Source organism: Herpailurus yagouaroundi, unplaced genomic scaffold, assembly GCF_014898765.1.
Source record: "Herpailurus yagouaroundi ecotype Mexico unplaced genomic scaffold, PumYag 191, whole genome shotgun sequence".
Taxonomy (NCBI): Eukaryota; Metazoa; Chordata; class Mammalia; order Carnivora; family Felidae; genus Herpailurus; species Herpailurus yagouaroundi.
In genome coordinates this window covers 15,025,902-15,048,983 of record NW_024412422.1, presented here as the reverse complement: position 1 = coordinate 15,048,983, position 23,082 = coordinate 15,025,902, and the positions used below count along the sequence as shown (strand labels likewise).

The window sequence follows — 23,082 nt, the reverse complement described above, 5'->3', positions numbered from 1 at the left end:
CGCTGGCGAATGCGAGAGCCCATCCCCCTTTCGAAGGGGCCGTCAGGCCTCGGTCCCTGGGCTGCAGCCACAAGGGGGTGTGCCAGACCGCCTGATCTTTTAAGAGAAGCTTTAAGTTCGGCTTTTTATGCAACGGCTTCTGGTTTTCAATACTGGCAGCGAACTCAGATGTGTTAGAAAGCCCTGCTGTCCAAGCACAGCGCTTCCCCGGGCTGGCTCCACTTGGTGGACCGTGCCCGTTCGCAACCTGCCGCCTCAACATTTGTCCTCTTTGGCAGTCCCCGGGTGCCTCCGGGCGCCAGGCACGGTGCTTGCTTTGGAAGGAACCTCGGATCGGCCGGGAGAACCCCTGCCTGCCCTACGCCAGCCGCGGTGAACAGGGGCGGCTGCACGCGTCACCTCTGCCCCCACGGAGGCTTCTACTCACCGAGTCCTGCCCGGTGCAGGCTCAGCCCCGCCGCTCACAGACTGGCCTTGGCTGCAGGTTGCCCCCAGCTGGGCGGCTGGAGGCCACGGTGGCTTCTTCTCCCCCAGTTCTGGGGGCCAGCCGTCCAGGGGCGACAGGGCCCCGAGCTCTTCGGGGGAGGAGCGCTCCGTGCCTCTCCCGGCATCCGGTGTCGGCGGCCCTCCCGGACGTGCTTTCCTCGTGGACCTTTCCCTGTCTCCTCTCTCTGTCCTCTCGTGTCACCCGTCACCCTGCCTCTGTGTGTCCGTCTCCCACGTCCACCTTTCCCCTTTCTATAAGGACGCCAGCAGTGTGGGATTAGGGCCACCCTGATGGCCTCGCGCTAACTTCATGACCCCTGTGAGGAGCCGGTTTCCACATAGGGTCCTGTTCTGAGGTACGGGGGGTTGGGACCCCGGCATCACTGGCTGGGGAGTGGGGACACGAGTCAGTTTGTGACATGCACCGAGCCTCCTGCAAGCCCTAAAGTAGGTTGTGTTTGGCCTCACCGTGGCATTTCAACACAGATCATGACCCGGTTTTGTTTTTTTTTCGTATTTACTCTAAAATCGCTGGCAGAGACAGAACAGAGAACTTCCTGGATCCCCACCAGCCAGCGTCCCCTAGTGTGAAATCTTACAGAAGCGAGGGTGCGAAATGCGTAAAGTAACGGTGGGACCGTGCTCGGAACCGACCCGCTTTCCTTGGTCTCTTCCAGCGTTTCCACCAATGTCCGTTTTCTGGTCCGGGATCTGATCGCGGTTTCCCTTCCGCGCCTTGTCCTTGCGTCTCCGTGGTCCCCAGGTGACGGTTTCTCCGTCTCCCCTTGGCTTCCCTGACCCTGACGCCTGCGAAGGGTTGCGGTCGGCGATTTTGTCGAGTGTCCCTTGAGTCGGGTTTGCCTGGCGTTTGCTCACGGAGGGGCCGGCGTGGATTTGGGGGAAGAGTCCCACGGAGGTGACCAGCCGCCCTTCCCACCACGGCAGGTCACGGGCGCGGCGCCTCCATGTGCGGCTGTCTCGTCTGCCTGTGCTCGGCGCTTTAGGACGCGTCCTGGGTCCAGGCTACCGTCGGGGGGAGGGGAGCTCACCTCCCACAGGGGATATCAAAGCACGGAGGGACGCAAGTTAAAATGCCAAACGACTGGTAAATATTCGGGGGCAGATACTTGGAGGCTACGCACCGGTCCCGTTTTTCTCAAGGTTTTGCCCGTTACCGTGACATTCACGCGTGGACCTTGCCTGCGGCAGTTGGGGCTGGGACGTTCTCGTGACGGTCTCCCATTGCCCGCATTCTTTCTGCGGTTATCAATTGGAATTCCGTGAAGGAACGCTTGCTCCTTCTTCCTCGCTTATTTATTTGTTCAGTCATTTATTTATATCAGCGCGGGCTCGCGGATATTTATTTTGCTCTTTGGGTTATCATCCAGCACCGGCATTGTTTATCTGGCGGCTCAGTTCCCCCAGCTTTGGCGGTCGGGAGCTCAGGTGGAGTCTTGGGTCCTTCTGATCTTTTAACTTTAATTTTTTTCCTCTTCGTTTTAGCACTTCTTTGCTTCAAGGTGTTCTGGGCTTTTGTGTATTCCTGTGCCAGCACTGGAATCCGCCATCCCTCCAGAGAGAAACGGCTTTTGTGTTGTTGTTAGAGAATCGTGTTAGGAGCAGAGACCTCCGTGCTACGCGGCTGCTCTGGGCTCTCCCTGCTTCTCGGCCTTGTCGGCTCCGCTCCTCCCTTCCCCTCCCTCCCTCCCCAGGGCTCTCCAGCCACGCGGGCTTTCTTCTGTCTGTTCTTCGAGTTGCCTGAATTTGTTTCCACCTCAGGGCCTTTGCAGCGCCCTCTGCCTGGAGCGCCCTGCCCTCTGGTTCTTTCCACCGCAGGGTCCTTCTGCTGCTCTAGATCTTGGCTTGGGGCCGTCCCCGAGAGACTTTTCTGCACCACTGAATCTGAAACAGCTGTCCCCTCCCCTGCCACCCAGTCACTACCCCCCACCCCCCACCCCGTTTCGGTTTCTGCATCAGGATTATCTGGATTATCTTGCTTACTGTCTGCGTGACGCCTCTCAGCGTCCTCTCTGTGATGTCTGGGGACTCTGCCTTGCTCAAGGCTGTGTCCCCAGTGCCCGGAACAGTACCTACATGCAGTAGGTGCTCAGTAAACACTTGCTGAGTGACCGAGGAGATGAGAACGTGATCTTACTGTGCCCCTTTTTCAGATGAGGAAGTTGAGGCTGAGATCACTTACGTTCCTCGTCACGGAACGAAGTGCTGTGGTCTCAGCCTGTGTGACTGAGGCCCCCCAGTGCCCACTCTGACGGCCACAGGGCAGGGGAGGCTGAGGTCAGCGGCGAGGCCTCAGGGCGGGGAGGTCCCGGCTGATGCGAGGCGCGAGTGACCCTGGGAGCCAGGGACCCGTGCCACTTCCACGAGGGTCCCTGGGGGCTCTGAGTACTGCTGGGGCCGTGGGGGTTCCGGACAGGGGGTGCTGCCCACATGCTCGCTGAGGCCTCCCCGTCCTTGTTAAGAGGGCGTTAGGGGCCCTGGACTTGAGCCCCGGTAGTGAGGATGCCGACTTCCTGCTGGAGATCCGCGTCGAGCCGTGGGGACGGGGGACGTTGTTTGGCCTGGGACAGAGGCATGGTGGCAGACCCTGAGGACAGCTGGGCCTGGCGGTGGGGCCTCTGAGGCGGCGGGGGCCTGGAGGCAGAGAGTGACCCTCCCTGGGGTCCCTGTGATCCGATTGGTTCCGGGCCCTTCGGCCCCCGTGAGGTGTGTGTTCGGGGAGCTGTGCCCATCTGTCAGGGCCTGGCGACTCCCGCCACCTTGCTCCTTCTCCTGAGGTTGGGGTGCTGGGTGGCTCGGGAATCTCCCGGAGGCCGGCGGGGGCACTGTTTGCAACCTTTGCGTGGGGTTGGGTCGCTCCTGGGAACACGAGGAGGAAGGAGTAGCCCTCCCCGGGGAGGCCGCTGCCACACCCAGATCGGGGTGAGCACGTCCAGGGTCGCCCCCAGGCCCGCCTGAGCCCCAGGCCCACCGGCCGTCCGCGGCAGCACTCGCTTGTGTAGGGGGCCCGTGGGGAGGGGCTGAAGCAAGGGGGCTTCCTGAGGGGTCCCGCCTCCCCGGTGGCCGCCAGCCTGTGCCGCCCTGCTCGGGTGACCTCCACTGTCCCAGGAGCCAGCCCGGGGGATGGCTGTCTCCGTGTGGCCACAGGTCTTGGGGTCCTGGTCTCTCCTGCCCGCCTTCCCAGTCTGAGCCCGTGGATGTTTCTCTGTGGCCGGTTTTCCAGGAGGGATCCTGGGTGCGTGTGGCGGGGGGCGGGGAGCGCTGACACCCTGCCCGCCCTCGGGACCCTTCTGCACGCCGGGCTCAGCCTAAAGGTGGACGAGGGCACCTCGGGGAGAGAGGGAGGATGTGCTCTGGCAGTGCGCGGCTCCCTCTGGGGGGCCGCAGGTGTCTCTTAGCCCCCCGAGGACCAGTAAAGGGGCACACTCAGGGCTTGCTTTCAGGAAACAGCTCAGCGAAGGACGAAATATTGGAAACCCTGCGTTACTGACCATTGCTGTTTTGTTCCTGCCTAGAAACCAGGCGATGCGGAAAAAGTTAATCTTGTACTTCAAGAGGAGGAACCACGCTCGGAAACAATGGGTAAGCCATCCCTGGAATCTCCCCGGTCGCTCCCCTGGGCCAGGCTTCCTGGAGAGTCTGGGCCACTTCAGGCCATGCCCACCGGGACCTCCTGGTCTGCAGCTGTCTCATCGCTGCGTGTCCGGGCCGTGGACCGAGGCCAGGGACAGCGGCGACATGGGAAAGGCGAGCAGCTGCTTTGGTGACGCCGGGGCCCCGGGGCTCAGCTGCCCAAGGAGGCCTGGGGCCAGGAACTCTGCTGCTCCTTTTCCAGCCTGGAAGGGGAGAAGGCAGCATGCTGGCCCGGAAGAGCGGTTCCTTGTCAGAGGACCCTCCTTTCCAGGCAGGAAGAGAGAGGCTTGTTGGAAGGCGGTGGGGGGGGGGGGGGGGGGGGGGGCGGGGTACTGGCGGGCAGCGGCTGCATCAGAACGGACGGGGGCGCCACCCCTGCATCACGCCGCGCTCTGGCGTCTCCTCTGGGAAGCAGGCCCAAGGCAGGGAGAGCGTGTGTGAGGACACGTGCTGTTGTGGTTCGGGTGCCTGTTTACATCACTGATGCATGGCGGGGGCGGGGAGGGCAGTGACGGAGGGGGAGTCACTCCGCCGTGTGGGAAGAGCTGGCTCACATGGGCTTAAACGGCACAGAAATTTGTAGCTGAGAAAGGCCGTGGGTGGAGTTCAGGAGTGGGTCGATCAAGTTTCACCTTTACTTCTATGTGGTTTTTTCCCCCCAACTCTGTATGTTAGTACATTGACAGACGGGTTTCTTTGTGGGACCTGAATGCCTACAGCAGATCTGAGTTTTCTAAGCCCAGAGAGAGAGCCGTCCTGTCTCAGACCATCTCACCAAGGCTCTGATCGGACCACTTGATGGCCTGGTCCCTCTGAACCAGTTTCTGAGCCCACCCTGCGCTGGCCCCAGACCTCAGTTAGGTCCCCAAAGAGAGGAGACCCCTCTGGCGCAGGTGCTGGGTGGCTGGGAAGCTGGCAGGTTGCGTTCTGGACCCCAGGGGCCCATGGGGTGAGACTTCCCAGCCTCTCCTTTCTCATGTTCCTCAGATCCCCAGATTGTCTGGATGGTGACCAGACGGGGGGTGGGTGGGATTCTTGAAAACGGGTGTCCCATCTTATTCATTGAGTTAAATGTGCAGCGAGGACCTGCTGAGAGCCCGGCACAGGGGTGGGCAGAGGAGACGGAGAGAGAAGGGCCACGTGGAAGGACGGGGTGGGTTGGGGATAGCCTGCATGTCCTGGGTGGTGACCTCAGCACTGAATGGGAATGACTAGGAAGGACCAGCTGTGTGGAAATCTGGAGTGTCAGGCAGAGGGCACAGCAAGTGCAAAGGCCCTGAGGTCAGGACCAGCTTGGTGTAGGCTGGGACAGCACGTAGTAGGTAAGTCTGGAGTGCAGTTCGTGAGTTGGGGGCCGCGGTTGATGTAAATGGTGTGGGAGCCAGATCACCTAGAAACGCTCACCTTCGACCAGGATGGAACATTCAGATTTTATTCTAAACCCAACGGGACCCTTAATTTATACTCTTCTAAGTACATAGTGAACAACATGAAGTCTTTATTTTGAGAATTTTCGAATAGGAGATCTGACAAATACAACGAACACCACGTAGAATCGATCACAGTTCCTTTGCTGCGTGCGTGTGCACGAGTGTGAACCTTGACCGTAGTTGTGTTGAACGGGTGGGAAGCAGGTGCCGACACCTGGACCCCTCTCCCGGGCACCTCCACATCTGTCTCCTGAAGGACAGGAAGTTCTGTCGTCACCACCCCCAAGAACGGGCAGGGTTCCCCCTTGATCTTCCAGCCGTGGCCACACTTAGAGCCCCAGTCGCCCTGTCTGGGGATGGGGTTCGTTTTGGATGGGGTGAAGAGTTTTTGCTGTGGTCACTTGGGGGCCCCTTGAGCGTGGGGTGGGGAGAGTGCTTATTTAAAAATAGAGCAGCCGGAGACTGGTAAGAAACTCGGGTGGCTCTGAGGCCGGGCTGAGCCCATGTCCAGAGGCCCCTGTGTTCAACGGGAGGGCGTTTGGAATGAGCCTGTTCTTTTTTGGGTAACATTTATTTACTTACTCTGAGAGCAAGAATGGGGGGGGGGGGGCGGGGGAGGGGGGGGGGGAAAACCACGCCCGGCCCCCCTGTTGGCGAGAGAGGAACGAGACCCACGGCTCCAGCCCACCCACCCTGGGATCATGCCCTGCGGTGGGGTCAACACTTGGACGCCTGACGCCCGGCGGCCCCCCGGGGCCCCCCCCCCCCCCCCCCCCCCCCGACCCCGTTCCTGTTCTTCTGTAAGGAGCCCAGAGCCCCCGATGCATTGTTTTCAGCAGGGACGCGGAGGGGTTTGGTCCAGATGGCTCCCCCAGACCTCTGGCCTGCATGCCCCGCCCCCACCGTGAGCCGGCCCCCTCAGATCACGGAGCCCCCGCTCCTTAGAGGTTCCAAGGATCACGAGTCAGCTGCCCACGCTGCCCTTCCCTGGGAAGCTGAGTGTGGCCCCGTGGGAGGCCCGACCGGTGGGTGGGGTGGCGGTGAGGCTGTGCTGTCAGCACAGGGCCCCGAGTTCGAGCCCATCCACCGGGGCCTGCCGTGTATCTGGGAGCGCGGTCTCGCCCTGAGCCTTGCCCCTCCTGCTCTGTGAAATGGGGTGGGGTGCAGGGAGGATTGAGGTGCGTGCTTGTGGCTCCTGGTGAAGGGGGCGCGTGTGACAGTGTGGTGGCCGTGCGGGATGGGTCAGGCAGGAGGTGGGCCCACCGTGGAGGGAGCCCTGTGTCCTCAGGCTGCTGTAACAGACTCCCACAGATAGGCAGCCGAAGACCGCGGAACTGTGTGCGCCCCCAGCTCCGGAGGCCAGGAGTCCGAAGTCACGGTGTGGGCAGACCCGTGTTCCGGCCGGGGGCTCTAGGGTGGGTCCCAGCCGCCTCTGCCAGCCTCGGGGGCCCAGGTCCCTGCGGTCTCTGCCTCTGTTTCCACAGGGTCATGTCTCCTCTCCTTCTCTCACATGGACACCCGCTTATGGGATTTAGAGCTCTCCCTAACTTGGGATGACCTCGTCTCAGGTTCCTTTTTTAATAAGGTCAAGTTATGTGTAGATTCTGGGGGTCAGCATTCGGCCGCCACAGAGGGCACCGGCCTGTTTTCCGCACAGTCTGCCTTTCCGCTTTCCCCCGACTTGTCCCCACTCTCCTTGTCATTTACGTGGCTGAAGGTTTGCTCACTTCTCCCACGTCCCTGCCCCTCTGACTTCCCCGTGTTCTGAGTCTGGGCTTTTCCCGGAGCCGCCCCGCATCCGTGACTTGCTTGAGCGGCCCGAGGCGGAGCAGGACGGGGTCGGGTGGGGGGGGACAGCTGTCTGTCGTCACCCTCAACCCTCACCAACACGAGGCGGGGAGGGCGGGAGCCCCGGCGCTCAGCACAGCCAGTGTGGAGAGCATTCTACAGGTTCTGCGACCTGTCCCGCTGAGCCCCGCGGGGGCCCTGTGCGAGGAGGTGCCCGCCCTGAGGTCGGAGGGACACGGCCGCCCTCTCCTTTCCCTGTCCCGTGGCCGAAGCCTGGGTTCCCCGGTTGTCAGGGAACTCCGTTTGTCATCAAGCCCCGCCTGGCAGGGCAGGAGGGTCTCAAACTCGGCCCCGCTGATCATCTCCGCTTCTGGCCTCAGTTTACTCCTCCGTTCGGTGAAGATATTAACACCCACCCACCTCCTCGGGCCCTTGAGCGACAGGCTTCGCACAGCGTGCTCCTCAGGGTGGCGCACGGCGGGTGGTGGGTGCTCAGAACGAGACCCGCGTGGGACCGCCGGGGCCTTGAAGAGCCCGAACGATCCTGAAAAAGCACGGCCGGGAACAACCGCGGGAGTCACCTCGGGTTTCAAAACGCATCACAAAGTTACAGCAATCAGAGCAGTGTGGTCGTGGCCCAAGGACAGACCCGGAGAGCAGTGGAGCAGGAGGGAAGAAGGCCTCACGCCGTGGGCAGGTGGTTTTGGACGGGAGGCCAGATGCAGTCAGCGAGAGGGGGTGGGCTCTTCACACACGGTGGGGCTGGACCCCGCTCCCAGCCCCGACGGAAAAAGGCTAATTCGCAGTCCGTTGAAGGCCCCCCGGTGCAAGAGCCAAAACTGTAAGATTTCTCCGGAAAAACACGGCGGGGACTCTCGGTGACCTCGGGTTTGCCAGCGGGTTCTTGGGCACGACACCGAGCGCACCCGCTGCAAGAGGAAGGCGGGGGGGGGGTCGGGCGTCATCAGCGTAACAACCGCTGCTCCTGCCGGGATCCCAGGCGGCCCTGCTCCTGGGCCTCCGCGGAGACTTGTGCCCGGCTCTGCCCCGGCCTCTCCGCCGTGAGCCTGAGCCCGAGCGTGGGGCCAGTTTGTTCCTGCTCTGGGCGGCGGGTCCACCTCGCGGGGGCCCCACGCAGCGGTCGCGTCCCCGGGGTCCGGGGTGCTGCCGTCTCCCACACGGGGCACGGTCCCGAGGCCCCCCGTGAGCGGGCCCAGACCCTGCCCGTCTTTCCCGGTAACTGCGTGGTCTTCCTCTGCTGGTTGGGTCTCCGCTGCGCCTCCTCCCCGCTCCGTCAGACTGAGGACAGGCTCTGCGGCAGGAGGCGTGGCTCTCCGGCAGGAGGCGTGGGTCCCCGTGCCCAGCGGGGGCTGCCCGCACCACAGCGCCGCAAGCGGCGTGGCCGTTGTCTGCCGCCAGGACCGCGTCGTCCTCTCCAGCGGGGTCGTGGGGCCCCGGGGGGGGGGGGGCAGGCTCTCCCCCCTCGAAGCCGGCCTGACCACCGCCCAGGGGCTCCCGTGCTGCCGGGTCTGCCAAAGACCAAGGTCGCGGGTTGCCCGAGTCGGGCTGGAATACGGGGTGCGGCGAGGTGTCCGGTCACGAGGACGAGGGAGGCATCGAGAGGGCGTTCAGGCGAGACTCCTGGACCGTGCCATCTGTCCCGCACAGCTGTTAGAGACCGGGAGGTTGGGGTCTTACGGGCAGCTTATCGCTGCCCCCCTGCTCGAGACCCAGGTCACCTTGGAGATGTGGAAGCCGGGAAGCTATGCTCCTGCCTGGGCAGGGGTCTTTTCTCTGAGGACACGCGGCGAGCGGCACTGTGGGTAGACGCAGAGAGGGACTTCCTTGTCTAGGAGAGACGGCGGAGGTCCCTCCGTGGATGCTGCTCGGGACTTTCACGATGACTCCCTGGACCCGGGACCACGGCTGAGCTTGAGGCCAGGGAATGGGGAACTTTCTAGAAAGGAGATGCTTTCTAGGGGCCGCCCCAAACCTGACAGACACCCCCAGAGCCTCACGGTCCCACGTAACTTCCTTCCGTGGTGGGAGTGGTCCCTGCGTGTGCTGTAGCCCTTTGCCACATGACGAACGTGTCTGGGGGACCGGGGTCGGAATTTTAAGTGCTACGTAATGTGATTTGAAGTTAGCCGCTTGTAGCTGGTGGCTTTTACATCGGACGAGGCATTTCTAGAAGGAGGCCAGGCCGGTGGCCCATCCCCCAGGGAAGGAGGCAGCCAGGCGCTCAGGGAAGCCTGTGCGTTTTCTTGGGGTTAGGGTCTGCCCGGGTCTTCGTGTGCTCTTGCCGTGCGTGCTCCTGTGCGTGACTGTGTGTGTCTGTATCTCAGCCCGTCTCCGTGTGCCCGCGTGAGCGTGCGTGCCCGCGTGCAGCGCCGGCGGGGAGCATGGAGCCGGGAGCCGGGGCCTGGCGCCTAGGGGAGGATCAGCTGCTCAGCGGTGCTCCCGCGCTGTGCTCCCCCAGGAGCAGAAGTTCTGCCAGCGCTATGACCAGCTCATGGAGGCCTGGGAGAAGAAGGTGGAGCGCATCGAGAGCAACCCCCGGCGGCGGGCCAAGGAGAGCAAGGTGCGCGAGTACTACGAGAAGCAGTTCCCCGAGATCCGCAAGCAGCGCGAGCTGCAGGAGCGCATGCAGAGGTGAGCCGGGGCTGGAGCCCGACCCTCCTCCCCCCCACCCCGCCCACCGCCTCCGTTCCTTCAAGATACCTCAGGGGCCTCGGTCAGGAAGAGCCCGGGCTGGTGTGAAACAGCGAGCGCAGCAAGGGCTCAAACCGGCGATGCAGGGGCCGTATCGGGCCCCTGGATGCGTCGCTCGGAGCCTGCTTGGCCTTAGTGCCGATTAGAAACTGAGACACGTTTTGGCGGAGCAAGCTGTCCTTCCCGCGTGCCACGGGCTGGTACCACCCAGCCGTGTTCCTTCACGTGGGCCGCGCGGCCCCTGAGGGCAGCAGAGCCTGAGATGCTGGGTGCGGATCAAAGGCCAGGGGACCGCCCGCCTGGCTTTGCGGCCAGATCAGGGTGCTTGCCGGTCTGCCCTGGCGGTCGGGAGGGCTGCGTGGGAGGGCCCGGCACACAGTAGGTTGCCTGGGGGCGTGTGGCTGTGCTTTGCTGTTACGCAGAGAGGTGACGGGCAGCGGGCAGTGACAGTGCCCCTTCCGGGCCGCCTGGACGCTCGCGTTCACGTCTCACCGGTGCCTCCCCCCAGGTCTGAGAGCCGGGTGTGACAAGGGAGGGAACTGAGGCAAAGGTCCACACACATGGGTCTGTGGGCTGGGCTTCGGGGGCATCTGAGGAGAGGGCGGGACTGAGCGCCTCGGGTATTCCTGGGTCAGGGCTGGGGCTCCCGGACGCCCCCAGCCTGGGGCGGTCCCTGTGGGCGTGGGAGGCCTGGCCCCTTTCCGCCTCCCTCCCTGCCGCCTACACTCTGCCCTGCGCCCGGGGAAGTTGTGGGCTCGGTCCGCGCCGTGGTGCCAGCCGGGCCCCCGCTGCCGCCGGCCTGGTCCTGAGGGTGTCCCTTTGGTCTCCAGCAGGGTGGGCCAGCGGGGCAGCGGGCTTTCCATGTCGGCTGCCCGCAGCGAGCACGAGGTGTCCGAGATCATCGATGGCCTCTCCGAGCAGGAGGTAAGAGCGTGGCCGTGACCCTGGCCTCGGCTTCACTCCCCCGCCCCCCACGCGTGGGAGCGTCCTGGCGGGAAGCAGAGCTCACCCAGTGGCTGAAATCGAGGGGCTTGTCCCTGAAGCGTGGGCAGAACCGGCGCAGGGCATTGAGGCCCGGCGGGAGTGGCTGTCCATCGCCTGCCTCCCGCCTGAAGGTCGAGCAGAGAAAGGCGTGTCGCTGGGCTGTGGCCATCTGGCAGGACGTGGCCGGGAGGGCCACAGCGGAGGGGGGCTGGGGGACGAGTACCCCTGCCTCTCGCGCCTCCCGGTGCCTCCCACAGGCTGAGCCCAACCGGAAGCCAGAGGCAGGGGTGCCTGAAAACTGTGGTTTCTAGGCCAGCCTCTCAGTGCCCAGGCTGGGGGCAGGTGGACAGTTCCCAGCACGCTGACCGGCCACCAGGCCGGACCCCCAGCCCTGCCAGCGTGAGCACGCTCTCCTTGTCCCCTGGGGGGAAGACGGGGGGCTGGACAACCCGAACTCAGCCTGAGTGACCCCAGCCGTGGTCTGGGGGCCCAGAGATGGTCAGGAAGCAGGGAGACGAGGCATTTGCCCTGGGGAAGTGTTGTTGGTAGCCACCTGGTCCCTTCCGGGTCTTGGGGGCCAAGCTTCTAACGTGCCAGGCCCCCACCCTGCTTGTTCCCGACAACACGGTGGACACGAGGGCGTGTCGTGGAAGGAGGGGAGTGCGTTCATCTTCCCTGGGGGACTTGGATCCAGGAGCGTGGCTGCGGTTCATTGTGGCAGCCACCAGCGGCACGTGGCTGTTTACATCGAAGTTAACTAAAAGGAAACAGAGCTGAACCTCCAGTTCCTTGGTCACATGCGCCACACGTTCGGGGCCGGGCAGCTCCGTGGGTTGGTCGCTCCCACGCTGGACGGGGCAGGTGGCTTCTGGGCAGCTCTGCCCTGGCTGCCGATTCTCCTGTGCCATAGACTTAGGAGTCCTGGGGGACTGGCGCCCCATGTAAACTGTAGATGTCTAGGCCCTACCCCCAGAGGCTCTGATTTAGCTGATCTGGGGTGGAGCCCAGGACTCTGAGCTTTTACCAAGTTACCCACATGATTCTGATGCGGGTTAATTCAGACTGTCTGGCCACGAAGAGAGACCTTCCTTTTAAAACTTCATGTGGCGGGCGGGGGCGGGGCTCCGGAGTGGCTCATTCGGTGGAGCGTCCAACTTCGGCTCGGGTCGTGGTGTCACGGTTTGAGAGTTTGAGCTCCTGCGTCGGGCTCCGCGCTGCCCTCCCCCTCTCTCTGCCTCTCCCCTGCCCCTGCTCTTTCTTTGTGTCTCTAAGTGAATAAATAAAACTTAAAGAAAAAATGACAAAAGTACCTTCGCATGGTACGTCCCTATTTCGGACGCCATTCGGTCCTCAGAAAGCAGAACTCGGAGAGCCTTTGTCCACAGTCACGCCTGCGGGCTTGCTGTGGCTCCCGTCCCGCGGATGCTATCTGTGGCCGTGTGCACATCCCGCAGGGGTGCGGACCTGGGTTCACTTTGCCCCGGAAGCAAGAGGAGGGCGGGGGGCCCTCTCCCCAGTGTTTCCCGCTTGAAGGCCAAGGGTGAGGGGCATCGCAGTTTGATGCAGTGTTCCCGTCCCCAGCCCCCAGCCCGGAGGCCTGCTTCCCCAGGTCCTGGCCACCGGCCTCCTGAGGCTGTTGAGGGGGTGGCCTTTGGGGTGGGTGGTCAGAGGGGGAATTCAGGGCAGAGACTCCCTGGGAGGGCGGGAAGGAGGGGGCCGGGTGGGAGGAGAGACGCCCTATCCTTCGGGAAGCTTTCCACAGTCACAGCGTGCAGTGACCATGCCGTGGTCCGCCATCAGTGCCCCTCTGGGAGGACGACGGGTGCCAAGTGCTGGCAGCCTCCGGCCTCCGGGGGGGGGGGGGGTCCTCCTGAGCCGGGCGCAGGGCTGTGTGCCCCTGCTGGGATTCCAGATGTTGAAGGAGAGGTTGGCTGTGGGATGCCGGGCAGCGGGTCCTTTGAACTCGCTGACCTTGGCCGTGCTGGGCCCTCGCCTGCCTCCTCAGACGGGTAATTAATCGCCAGTAATGGGCTGGCTGCAGAGATTTGGGGAAATGAGCCCAGTGGAGTGGTGGCTCGGAGCCTCTTAACAGCCATCCCGATGCATCATGAGCGAGCCCGCCCGACTGCTGCCCGCACGGGGCTGGCGGGCTGGATCCCAAGCCGATGCCAGGGCTGGGGAGGGTGGCGGGCAGGGGGTGGGTCCGTGGCCCCGCCCCGGCCCCTTTCCCTGTCCCGTGTGCCCTCGGAGCCTGGATGGCCAGGCCCGTCTCCTGAGCTGGTTTGGCCCAGCTGGCTGAACATCTTTCCTGTCGTGTGTTACGGCAGTCGCATTTCCAAAGAGAAGATTCATTGCCCCCTTCTCGCTGCAGATAAGGCGGCTGCTGTGCTCCACATTTAATTTACAGCCCCGTCCACCATAAACCTGTCCGGGGCTGCCTTTAAATTCTCCCTCCGCCGGCATGGCCTGTTATTATTTTTAACTCATCCTTCCCTCTGTCTCTGGCTCCGCCTTCCCCCGCTCTTGCTGGGGACGCTGGCACCTTCACCTGGGGGGCCCCGCCCCCCCGCGGGGGGGCCCCCCCCCGGGCGCCCCCCCCCCCGGGCCCCCCTCGCTGGCAGGGCCCCTCCCGCCCCTCCCCCGCCCTGTCCCCGGGCCGCCCCCTGGAGCCCTCTGAGCCGGGCCCCCCTGCCCTGTCCTCCCTCCAGAACCTGGAGAAGCAGATGCGCCAGCTGGCCGTGATCCCGCCGATGCTCTACGACGCTGACCAGCAGCGCATCAAGTTCATCAACATGAACGGGCTCATGGACGACCCCATGAAGGTGTACAAGGACCGCCAGGTCATGAACATGTGGAGCGAGCAGGAGAAGGAGACCTTCCGGGAGAAGTGAGTGGCCCCTGGCCATCTGTGGGCCTCCGCGGACCCCCCCTTCCCTCTCCTGTCCCGGGAAGCGCTACCTGGTGAGGCGCGGACGGGCTCCCTGGGGCCGCTGTGACAAGGGACCACGGGCCGGGTAGCTGGCGGCAACAGGAAGTTTGTCCCCACTCCAGCGCCGGAGGCCACAAGTCCAAGATCAAGGCGTCCTTGATCAGGGTTGGCTCCTCCCGGAGGCTCTGAGGGAGGGGGCCCCCTGCCCCTCCCCCGGCCTCGGGGGCTCCCGGCCACCTTCCTCCTCCCGTGGCTTGTGCGCACAGCGCTCCCGCTCTGCCTCTGTCTTCACGTGGTCTTTCCCGTGTGTCTGTCTGTGTCTGCCTTTTCTGTAAAGACCCCAGCCGTGTCGGATACAGGGCCCACCCTACTCCCGTGTGACCCGTCTGAACTGGTTGCTTCCTTAGAGAACTCCTTTCCAAATCCGGTCACATTGGGAGGGTCTGGGTGGACGTGAAATTCAGGGGACGCTCTTCAGCCCGGTGCAAAGTGTCCAGGGCAGCCTTATGTGAAACGGGGCTCTGTGGGTGGGGAGGACGAGGCCAGAGGATCTCGGAGGTTGGGCCGGAGGGTAGGGGTGTGTGGCTGGCCGATGGCCCTTTGGTGTCATTTTGAAAGCGGCTGTTCGTTGAGCACGTGTTCCTTCCCAGACACCGTGCAGATGTGTTTTCAGGGGTTTTGTGTGTTTGTCCCTCTTATGCCTCGTAAGAGCATCATCAGGCCATCCTCATTACACAGGTTAGGAAACAGAGGCTCAGAGAGGGTAAGACACTTAAGGAGGGCCACACAGCTCACAAACGGTGGAGGACGGAAGGTGGACAGAGGGACTCAGACTCCCCCAGCTCCAGGGCAAGGGCTCAGCTGCAGTGAAGAGGCTCGTTGGGGAGCGGGAGGGGGCCAGGGAGCCGGAGAGCTTTGGAGAGCAGAGGCAGGAGGTGAGTGCCAAGAGATGAGGCCTGGGGTTTCTACAACGAAAAGAACAGAATGACCCGAGTGTTTGGGGGAGACGGGTGAGGAGCTGGTAGGTGGATAAAATCCTCGTCCCCTCAACTAAACTCAGAAGTTGTATCCCATGGACCCACGTGCCGGGCAGAGACCCCCGTGAGGTGGGCGGGCGGGAAACTCAGGCACGGGCGGAGGGCTCCACGCTTGGCCAGAAGGGGGTGTCGGAAACAGATTCTGCCTCCGGAGAAGGCCTCGTGGCCAGGGGACGCGACCACGTTCTGCAGCCACCTGCCATGGGGCTGGCCGGGGCCTGGGGCTGTCTCTGCCCTTTGCGGGGTCAGGTGGCCCAAAGTGCCTGGGGGGCCCCTGGGCAGGGATGATTCTGGGTGGTGGGCAATGCAGGGGTGATGTGGCCGCACCAGAATGGGGAGGTGCAGGAGGAGCGACTGATGAGGGTCGTGGCGGGAGACTGTATTTTCTGGACTAGCTTTTGATGATGGAAATTCTAAAACATCCGTGAAACTAGAGGGACGGTTGAAGGAGGGCCCGAGTGCCTAGCACAGCCTCAGCACCGCGGGGAGCAGGGCCCAGGGGCGTTTGGGGTTGAGCGCTCAGAGGCAGAAAACCCCGTGACTCGGTGGCTCGTTTCTAAGTCCTCACAACCACAGATGTGGTTGTGCCACAGTCAGGTCCCGCGGGTACCCTGTCGTCTCATTTTAAACCAGTGACGGACCACAGGCACGGATGCTAGCACCTACGCCGCGTTAGGTGTTTAAATTCCCCTGGCACGTTTGATGTGCTTATTTATTTACGCTTTCTTTAAAACGAACAAACAAAAGAGAGGTGCTTCTGGGTGTTTTCTGTGTTTCATTCTTTCTGGAGAGTTCACGTTTGCTCATCTCACCTAATGGTTTCATTGTTGATTCAGAAGAGTGGGGCACCCGGGCTGGGCTGCTGTCTGCTGAGCCTCAGCTTGGTGCCACGTGTCCTTCCGGGAGAGTGGTCGCGGTCAAGGTTGTCAGTGCAGGACTGATGGCTCTCGGGCCTCCGGAAGTCACGCGCAGTGGCCTAGAGCCCCACCGCTGACAGGCTTTGTCACCCCCAGCAGCCGCGCCGCTTCTCTGAGTCTCGGTTTCCACATCTGCAAAGTGGCTATAGCAACGGCGCCTCCCTTGTTTAGCTGCCGAGAGGTGCCCAGTGTGCAGGAAGTTCTCGGTGATCGTTGGCGGAAGATATGGATACAGGTGCAGGTTGGAGGGCGGTGGGAGAGGTGAGCTGGGGGTCCCCGGGATCGACACCTGATCTCCTGGGACTCCGTCTCTCCTAGGAGAAACTCCGAGGAAGGGCTCTAGGCGGGAAGGAAGTGTCACTGGGGCAGGGAGAGGGAGGGGAAGGGGACTCTGTCTGGAAGAGAAGGGCGTTAGGCCGGCTCCAGCTTTGCGAGCTGCCTGAGGCAGGATCCCAGGCGGGGAAGCCTGCCACTCTGACTCTTGGCTTCCTCCTGGAAGAGAGAAGAGGCCGTTCCGGATTCTCCGGTGTCTGGTTGGGGAGCAGGGGAGGGGCCCGCTGGCCTCCCGCCCAGCCATCTGGAGGGCCGGGCGGGAGAGCACCAGGCGCTGGCCCGGGCTCCCTTGTGGGACCCGGGGCCCCCGCCTCGCCAGCGGCTCCTTCTCTCCCCGGAGGAGGCTGCGCGGCTAGTGGCGCATCGTGGGGACCGGCAGGCCGAGGCTGGGCCGGGGCCAGGGACCCCCCCCCCCCCGGCATCCCTGGGGCCCCCGCGGCCATGACCCACATCTCCGCCCCCCGCTGCCCGCCTGCCCCCGTGGCCCTGACATTTCAGCCTTGCCGAGTCTTTCCCAGTAATTCTGCTGCCTTCGCGGGAAGCCCGTTGGTGGGGTGCCAGCACCCCGCACCCCCTCCGGCGCGAGCCCTTTCTTGCCGCCTCCCCGCGGGCACGCAGAGCCCCAGCTCCCCGCTCTCCCGGGGAGGCTGGCGGTTCTCGGCCTGACCTGTGGCCTGGCTGCGAGGGCCCGCGTGGGCCGGGCGAGGCCCAGCTTCCCAGACCCGGCCGGAGATAGAAACAAAGGCATTTTTTTACCAGGGGGGGAACCCCACCAAAGAGCTGCGTGCAGTGTCCTCATTTTTCCTGGAAGCCGCCTCCAGCAGGACAAACAAATATATTTTCAAAGGCGCTAAAACCAGTGACTCACTCCAAGGAACGCCCTCTCTCACCCTCGCCCGCCCGCCCTTCCCACACCCCCCTGGGCTTAATTGCTCCGAGTGGGGCGTCGCCCGCCCAGCCGGGCCCGCGGACATGGCAGGCTCCCGTGTGCTCGGCGCCCGCCCAGCCGGGAAGCCCCCCGCGGCCGGGCCTCACGCCCGCCCTTCTCCTTCCGCAGGTTCATGCAGCACCCCAAGAACTTCGGCCTGATCGCATCGTTCCTGGAGAGGAAGGTGAGTCGCTGCCCCCACGCCCAGACGCCGGCCCGGCCGCCCTGCCCGCTCCGCGCCTCTCCGGGGTCCGCTCCGGTGGGCGGCCCCTTGCCCTGGCGCCCAGGGCCCTCCCTCCCTGCCCGCAGAGCTTGCCCCTTGCTCTGTCTGTCCCTCCTCCCCTCCTTCCCCCCCTCACTCCTCCTGCTCCCTCCTCTGAGAAGCAGCCGCAGGCCCCGCCCCTGCTGGCCCAGGGGGCGGAGCACCAGGCCCAGAAACCCTGGAGAGCTGTGCACACTGGCCTCCCCGGCCAAGCGCCTCGGACGTGGCAGCGAGCGTCCCTGCGGATTGGGCACAGGTTCTGGAAGCCATGCTGTGCCTGGCGCCCCAGTTACGGCTTTATAGGCGCGGGTGGCGTTCTTCCAGGGGGTTGGGCCCTCCGAGGGCCACTCTGTGCTTTCCGACACCCCGGATGCCAGCCAGGCGTGTGGCCAGTAAGACCTCATCCCGCCGGGACGAACATTCCGTAGAGCTGCTGCTCAAACCCGAGCTCGCCCCCAAAGCCAGCCCAAGGCAGGGCCCCTTTTCACTCCCGGCTGCCACTCTGCACCCTTCGCTGGGCTGGGCAGAGCCCGGAGAAGCTGGGCGGGGTCTGGATGAGACCCTGTGCCGTCGGGCGGAGCGGGAAGGGCGTCCAGCAAGGCTCACTTCTGGGCTGCTGTCCCCGGGGGGGTCTTACGCCGCACTCCCTTGAATCAGGTTCTTCAGAGGCGGGGGCACCTGCCCACGCCCAGCCCTACAACATGCCCAGCTGCTGGAGGCCTCATGCTTTTCAGTCGAGGGAGGGCCGTCTGGGCAGGAGCCACGCAGCTATTTTAAAGTTGAACAGTTGTTCCCAGTGTCTGCCCTTAATGAGCTGATAGCCATAGGAGGAGGCAGACGAGGCAACGCGGGGAGATGAAATCTCTCTGTGCCTGAAAAACGCGCGCGGGGAAGCAAGCCCTGTAAACAGCCTTCCTCTGAGTTCGTGACGGCTCTGTGCTGGGGGTGTGGACAGTCCGGGGGGCTCTAGGTCAGGGCTCCTCGGGGATGGAGGTGAGGGTTTCAGAAGCCGGTCACTGAACAGAATTGCTTGGGAACCGGGGAATCAGAGTCTCTACACTGGAGAGTAGACCTTAGGGTGTATTTTGGCTGAGAGGCAGCTCAGGACGGGACTTCAGTAGAGCTTCCAGAAGGGTCTGAAGCAGGGATTGCCAACTGTGCTCCGTGCCTTTGGGGAGAGGCGTGTTCTGAGCGAGGCCGATGGCCGGCCGGGGGCTCGGTGGGCCGGCCAGCCTGTGCCCGTCTGCGGGGGCAGCTGCTGCTTAGGGCCGGCTCCCTGTCGTCCGGCGCGGAAGGCGCGCCCCTGAACCGTTCAAGGGCACGTCGGGCACCCCCGTCGCCCGACTTGCAAATACTGGCATCTGATGATTCAGTGGTTTCCTCCACGCTCGCGCGGGCCCCCGTTGGGGGGCCAGGTTTACCAGGGCAGTAGCCTCTGCCCACGTGTATTCTGGGAGGGGGCAGAGGCCCTGGGGCTTGAGGCCCAGCCTGCCTCGGCACCCAGCGGCCCTCACCTCACGGAACGGCCTCCAGAGGCTCCCAGTCTTGGCTCCCGCTCTGAGCACCACGGCGACATCTGACGTCCTGTCCGTCACGGCTGCCAGCGTCAGCCAGCTGTCACCTGGAGCTGGCCTGTGGTCACAGGTGGCAGGCACGGCCGTGCTGATTCTGTTTGCTTTGAGGACCCGTCGTCTTACGGGTCCCATTTGGGCAAGAGGTGGTGGAGTTCGGGGCGGGCCAGTCGCTTAATCAGCAGGTGGCACCAGGGTTCAGACCCAGAGTGGTGTGGAAAAGACCAAGGCAGAGACACTCATAAACGTCCCAAGAGGCGAAGGGTCGCGTGGGGACCTTACAGTCCGGCTGGGTCACGAGGCTCAGCACAGGGCACTCGGGGCCCCGGGGGTTGGGGAAGAAGGAGCTGGGCTGAGAGACGGGAGACCCAGGCCCGACCCGGGCACACTTTGAGTTTATGCAGCTGGGAGTCGGAGGGCCTGGGGAAGCAGGCGACCCCTTGTTGTCCCCGTCCTCGACGGCGGCGGTCGGCAGGACGGGTAACACGCCCGCGGTGTGTACCGTGTGCCGGGCGCCGTCCTGAGGGCTCTGTCCTCGCGGCCGCTCTCAGACACGCGCTCAGCATCCCCTTCACGCCGCCGAGAAGGTGAGGTGAGCGGCCGGATGCGGAAGAGGCAGGATTTGAACCCAGGCCTCTGGCTCCTGGCCGCCTGCTCTGACCACTCGCGCTGTACGCGGTGTTCCCTCTGTGTCCCACAGACCGTGGCCGAGTGTGTCCTCTATTACTACCTGACCAAGAAGAACGAGAACTACAAGAGCCTGGTGAGGAGGAGCTACCGGCGCCGCGGCAAGAGCCAGGTGAGAGGCGGGAGGGGTTGGCTCTGGGGGCTGGTTCCCGGCGTGCCCTGCAGCCGTTGGCAGGGGGGGGGCGTGTGACCGTCGGCGCGGCGGGCTCGGGCCCCCTCGGGGGCGGCTGGGAGACCCTGTCTGGGGGTGTTCGGCCCGCCCCAGCGGCAGAGAGGAGCGCCAGGAGAAAGACCGCTTCCCTTTCTTAGCCTGGAAAATTCTAGAACTCCTGGCTTGGTGAATCGTGATCCCTGTGGTGAAAAGGGCCACATCCCTAGAGCAAGGACGGGGTTCTCCGGGTGACTCGGGCTGGTTCACACACAGCACGTTTAAAAACCGATTACAGTTCTTTTGTGTTTACCGTTCTGCGTATCTGAAAGCAAAAGGCAGCCAGTCTGTCAGACGTGACTGCTCGGGAGGAGACCGAAGGATCACTTACCTTAAAGCACGGTTCGGCAAGCTATGGCTTGCAGGCTAAGTCCGGCCCACCACCTCTCTCTGCGAGTAAAGTTTTATCGACACACAGCCACGTCCGCCCGTTTCCCTGTTACCGTGGCAGCTCGCCTGTTAGCAGCAGCAGAGGGGAGCAGTCACGACAGAAACCGCAAGGCCTACGATCCGTACCGCCCGGTCCGGTACGGAAAATACCTCTGAGTTAGAGAGACGAGGAGTCGGTTTGAAGGCGTGTTCAGCAAATAATGGTAAAGACGGTGGGGGTCAGTAGGACACGTATGAAAGGGGGCTCCGAGGTGATCGTGTGGGAAACGGAGGGACGGCATGGATTTGTTTGCCTGCTGGGCCGTCGACAGCCGGCCGAGGGCAGGTGCTGGGAGCACGTGGCTCCCGGAGGAGGTCGGCTGGCGCTGCCCTAGGAGGGCTCCAGGCCGGACGTGCGTGCGGAGGCCTTCGGGGGTGTGGCCGTTGGGTGCAGCTGGGAGCAGGCGGAGCCGTCGCCTCCCTGGGGCCTCTGGCCTGGGGCACCCGGGAGTAGTGGGGGCTGGGACGAGAGGAGGGTCCGGAAGCTCTCTCTCCAGCGGGTGCTCCCTGACGCGGCGTCTTCCCTTCCCCGGGCCGCCCAGGACAGGGTCCTGAGTCATCGCGCTCAGCCATCGGCAGTGGGGGCCTGGTGCCCTCTGCGACACCCCCACTTTGCGGTCAGGTCCCCCAGACGGGTTCCCAGCCCACGTCCCTTTCCTCCTCTCTTGCCTTCTGGGAAGTATGCTTCGGCGGCACGGACCCACTTTCCTGTTGGCCAAGCCACACGGGATCCGGGGAGCGAGTTTGTTGTTAGACTAAGTGCTCCCTCCCCCCTCCCCCCCGCCACACTCGGGCCCGAGCTTTGGTTCTCACCGGCTGGGTCGTTGAAGGGTGGCGACGTTTGGTCCTCGGACGGGCTTTGCCTTCAGTGTTGTGTGGCCACAGCTGCCCGGCCGGCTTGCCCATCTAACAGATGCGGAAAACCAAGGCTTGCTGGCCTGGAGCCGTTTCACTGCAAAGAGAAACTGAAGTGCTGTTGGGAATTTTCTAGACCGAGAGGCTCAAACTCACATAAATTCCAGGCAGGGGGCACGAATGTGCTGAGGCAGGAGGGGCACAGTGGTGAAGACTGGGGCAAAATAGAGGCCTGTAGGTTTATGTAAAAATTAATTAATTAAGGTTTTTTATTTAAAAATAAGTCCTACTTTGGGGCACCTGGGCGGCTCAGGCGGTTAAGCGTTCAACTTCGGCTCAGGTCATGATCTCACGGTTCGTGGGTTCGAGCCCGGCGTCGGGCTCTGTGCTGACGGCTCGGAGCTTGGAGCCTGCTTCGGGTTCTGTGTCTCCCTCTCTCTCCGCCCCTCAGCCACTCACGCTGTCTCTCTCTCTCTCTCTCTCTCTCTCTCTCTCTCGTTCTCATAAATAAACATTAAAAAGATTAAAAGAAATAAGTCCTGCTTTGGGGTGTTTGCTGAGCACCTGATACAGGTGCACGTGCCCTCGCTCGTGCCGCTGCCTTGGTGGGGGCACCGTGGGTGGGCTCACGAAACCCTTCCTGGTGGCGCGGCGGGGGGCCCTAGAGGAGAGAGGGTTCTGACTCCGAGGGAGGGTTATTTAGGGAGGGGGTATCCCCGGACAAGCCCTAGAGGGCTGGGGGTGCCTGTGTCCCGCATCTCTGGTCCTGGCTGCCACGCCTTTGACTTTGTGGTGTTCGTGCTGGGCACCGGGACCTCCTTGCCATTGTAGGGACCAGCGCACGTACGTGGTTCTGACGCCACGTGCTGGCCCTGTGCCTGTGAGCTCCCATGCAGCAGAGGCCCTCGAAAGTGAGGGTAAGGAGCGGCCCCTCGGCTGAACAGGGACAGAGGTGAGGGTGTCCTGGGCAGAGAGAGCAGCAGGTGAAAGGCACAGGGGTAAGAGTGAGCACCGCGCCCTCAGAGTCTTTGAAACAGGTGTCTTAGCACCTTCCCGGGTCTATTTTATTTTATTTTATTTTATTTTATTTTATTTTATTTTATTTTATGGTTTATTTATTTTGAGAGCGAGAGAGTGGGGGAGGGGCAGAGAGAAGAAGAGAGAGAGAAGCCCAAGCAGGTTCTGCACTGTCAGCTTGGAGCCTGACGCGAGGCTCGAACTCACGAACCGTGAGATCGTGACCTGGGCCAAAGCTGGATGCTAAACTGACTGAGCCACCCAGGCGCCCCAGCAGCACCTTCCAGGGTCTTAAGTGAATGAAGGATTGGGGAAAGGTCATGGGACCCCGTATCTCCTCATGTTTGCTGAGTGAGTAGAGACGTTTCTCTTCTCTATGGAAAACAGGAGCGTAAACCTGATGGTGAATGGTGGCTCACGCCTGACCTCAGCGTCCGTAAGAGGCGACAGGGAGTGCTGAGGCCCGTGGCCGACTTACAGAGCTCACGCGTGTCCGTTCCAGCTGACCTTTGGCCAGATGGCCTCGTATTGCCAAGAGCCGATTTTTGACGATAAGCTGAAAATCGGGATTTATGTGAAATTGCCTGATTTTTAAATCTCAGGGTGCGTGAGAAACAACACCAAGGGGTGCCTGGGTGGCTTAGTCAGTTGAGTGCCTGACTCTTGATTTCGGCTCAGGTCATGATCCCAGGGTCCGTGGGATTGAGCCTCAGGTCGGGCTCTGTGCTGACAGTGAGGGGCCTGCTTGGGATTCTCTCTCTCTCTCTCTCTCTCTCTCTCTCTCTCTCTCCCTCTCCCCCTCCCTGCCCCTTCCCTGTTCATGCTGTGCGTGTTCTCTCTCTCAAACAAGTAAACTGA

General features: G+C 63.1%; 1 protein-coding gene across 25 annotated transcripts in view; it reads left to right on the top strand.

Annotated features, from left to right (window-relative positions):
- NCOR2 (nuclear receptor corepressor 2) overlaps nucleotides 1-23,082 on the top strand; it is a 183,238-nt gene that overhangs the window by 78,562 nt on the left and 81,594 nt on the right. For 22 of the 25 annotated variants that reach the window (XM_040444076.1, XM_040444074.1, XM_040444071.1 and 19 more), the window contains 6 exons: nucleotides 4,020-4,086; nucleotides 9,835-10,007; nucleotides 10,898-10,991; nucleotides 13,760-13,938; nucleotides 17,325-17,379; nucleotides 19,729-19,827. In XM_040444076.1, coding sequence (XP_040300010.1) covers nucleotides 4,020-4,086; nucleotides 9,835-10,007; nucleotides 10,898-10,991; nucleotides 13,760-13,938; nucleotides 17,325-17,379; nucleotides 19,729-19,827 — 667 coding nt within the window. The remainder of the gene's footprint in view (nucleotides 1-4,019; nucleotides 4,087-9,834; nucleotides 10,008-10,897; nucleotides 10,992-13,759; nucleotides 13,939-17,324; nucleotides 17,380-19,728; nucleotides 19,828-23,082) is intronic. The other 3 variants (XM_040444070.1, XM_040444093.1, XM_040444092.1) reach the window with 1 other exon arrangement.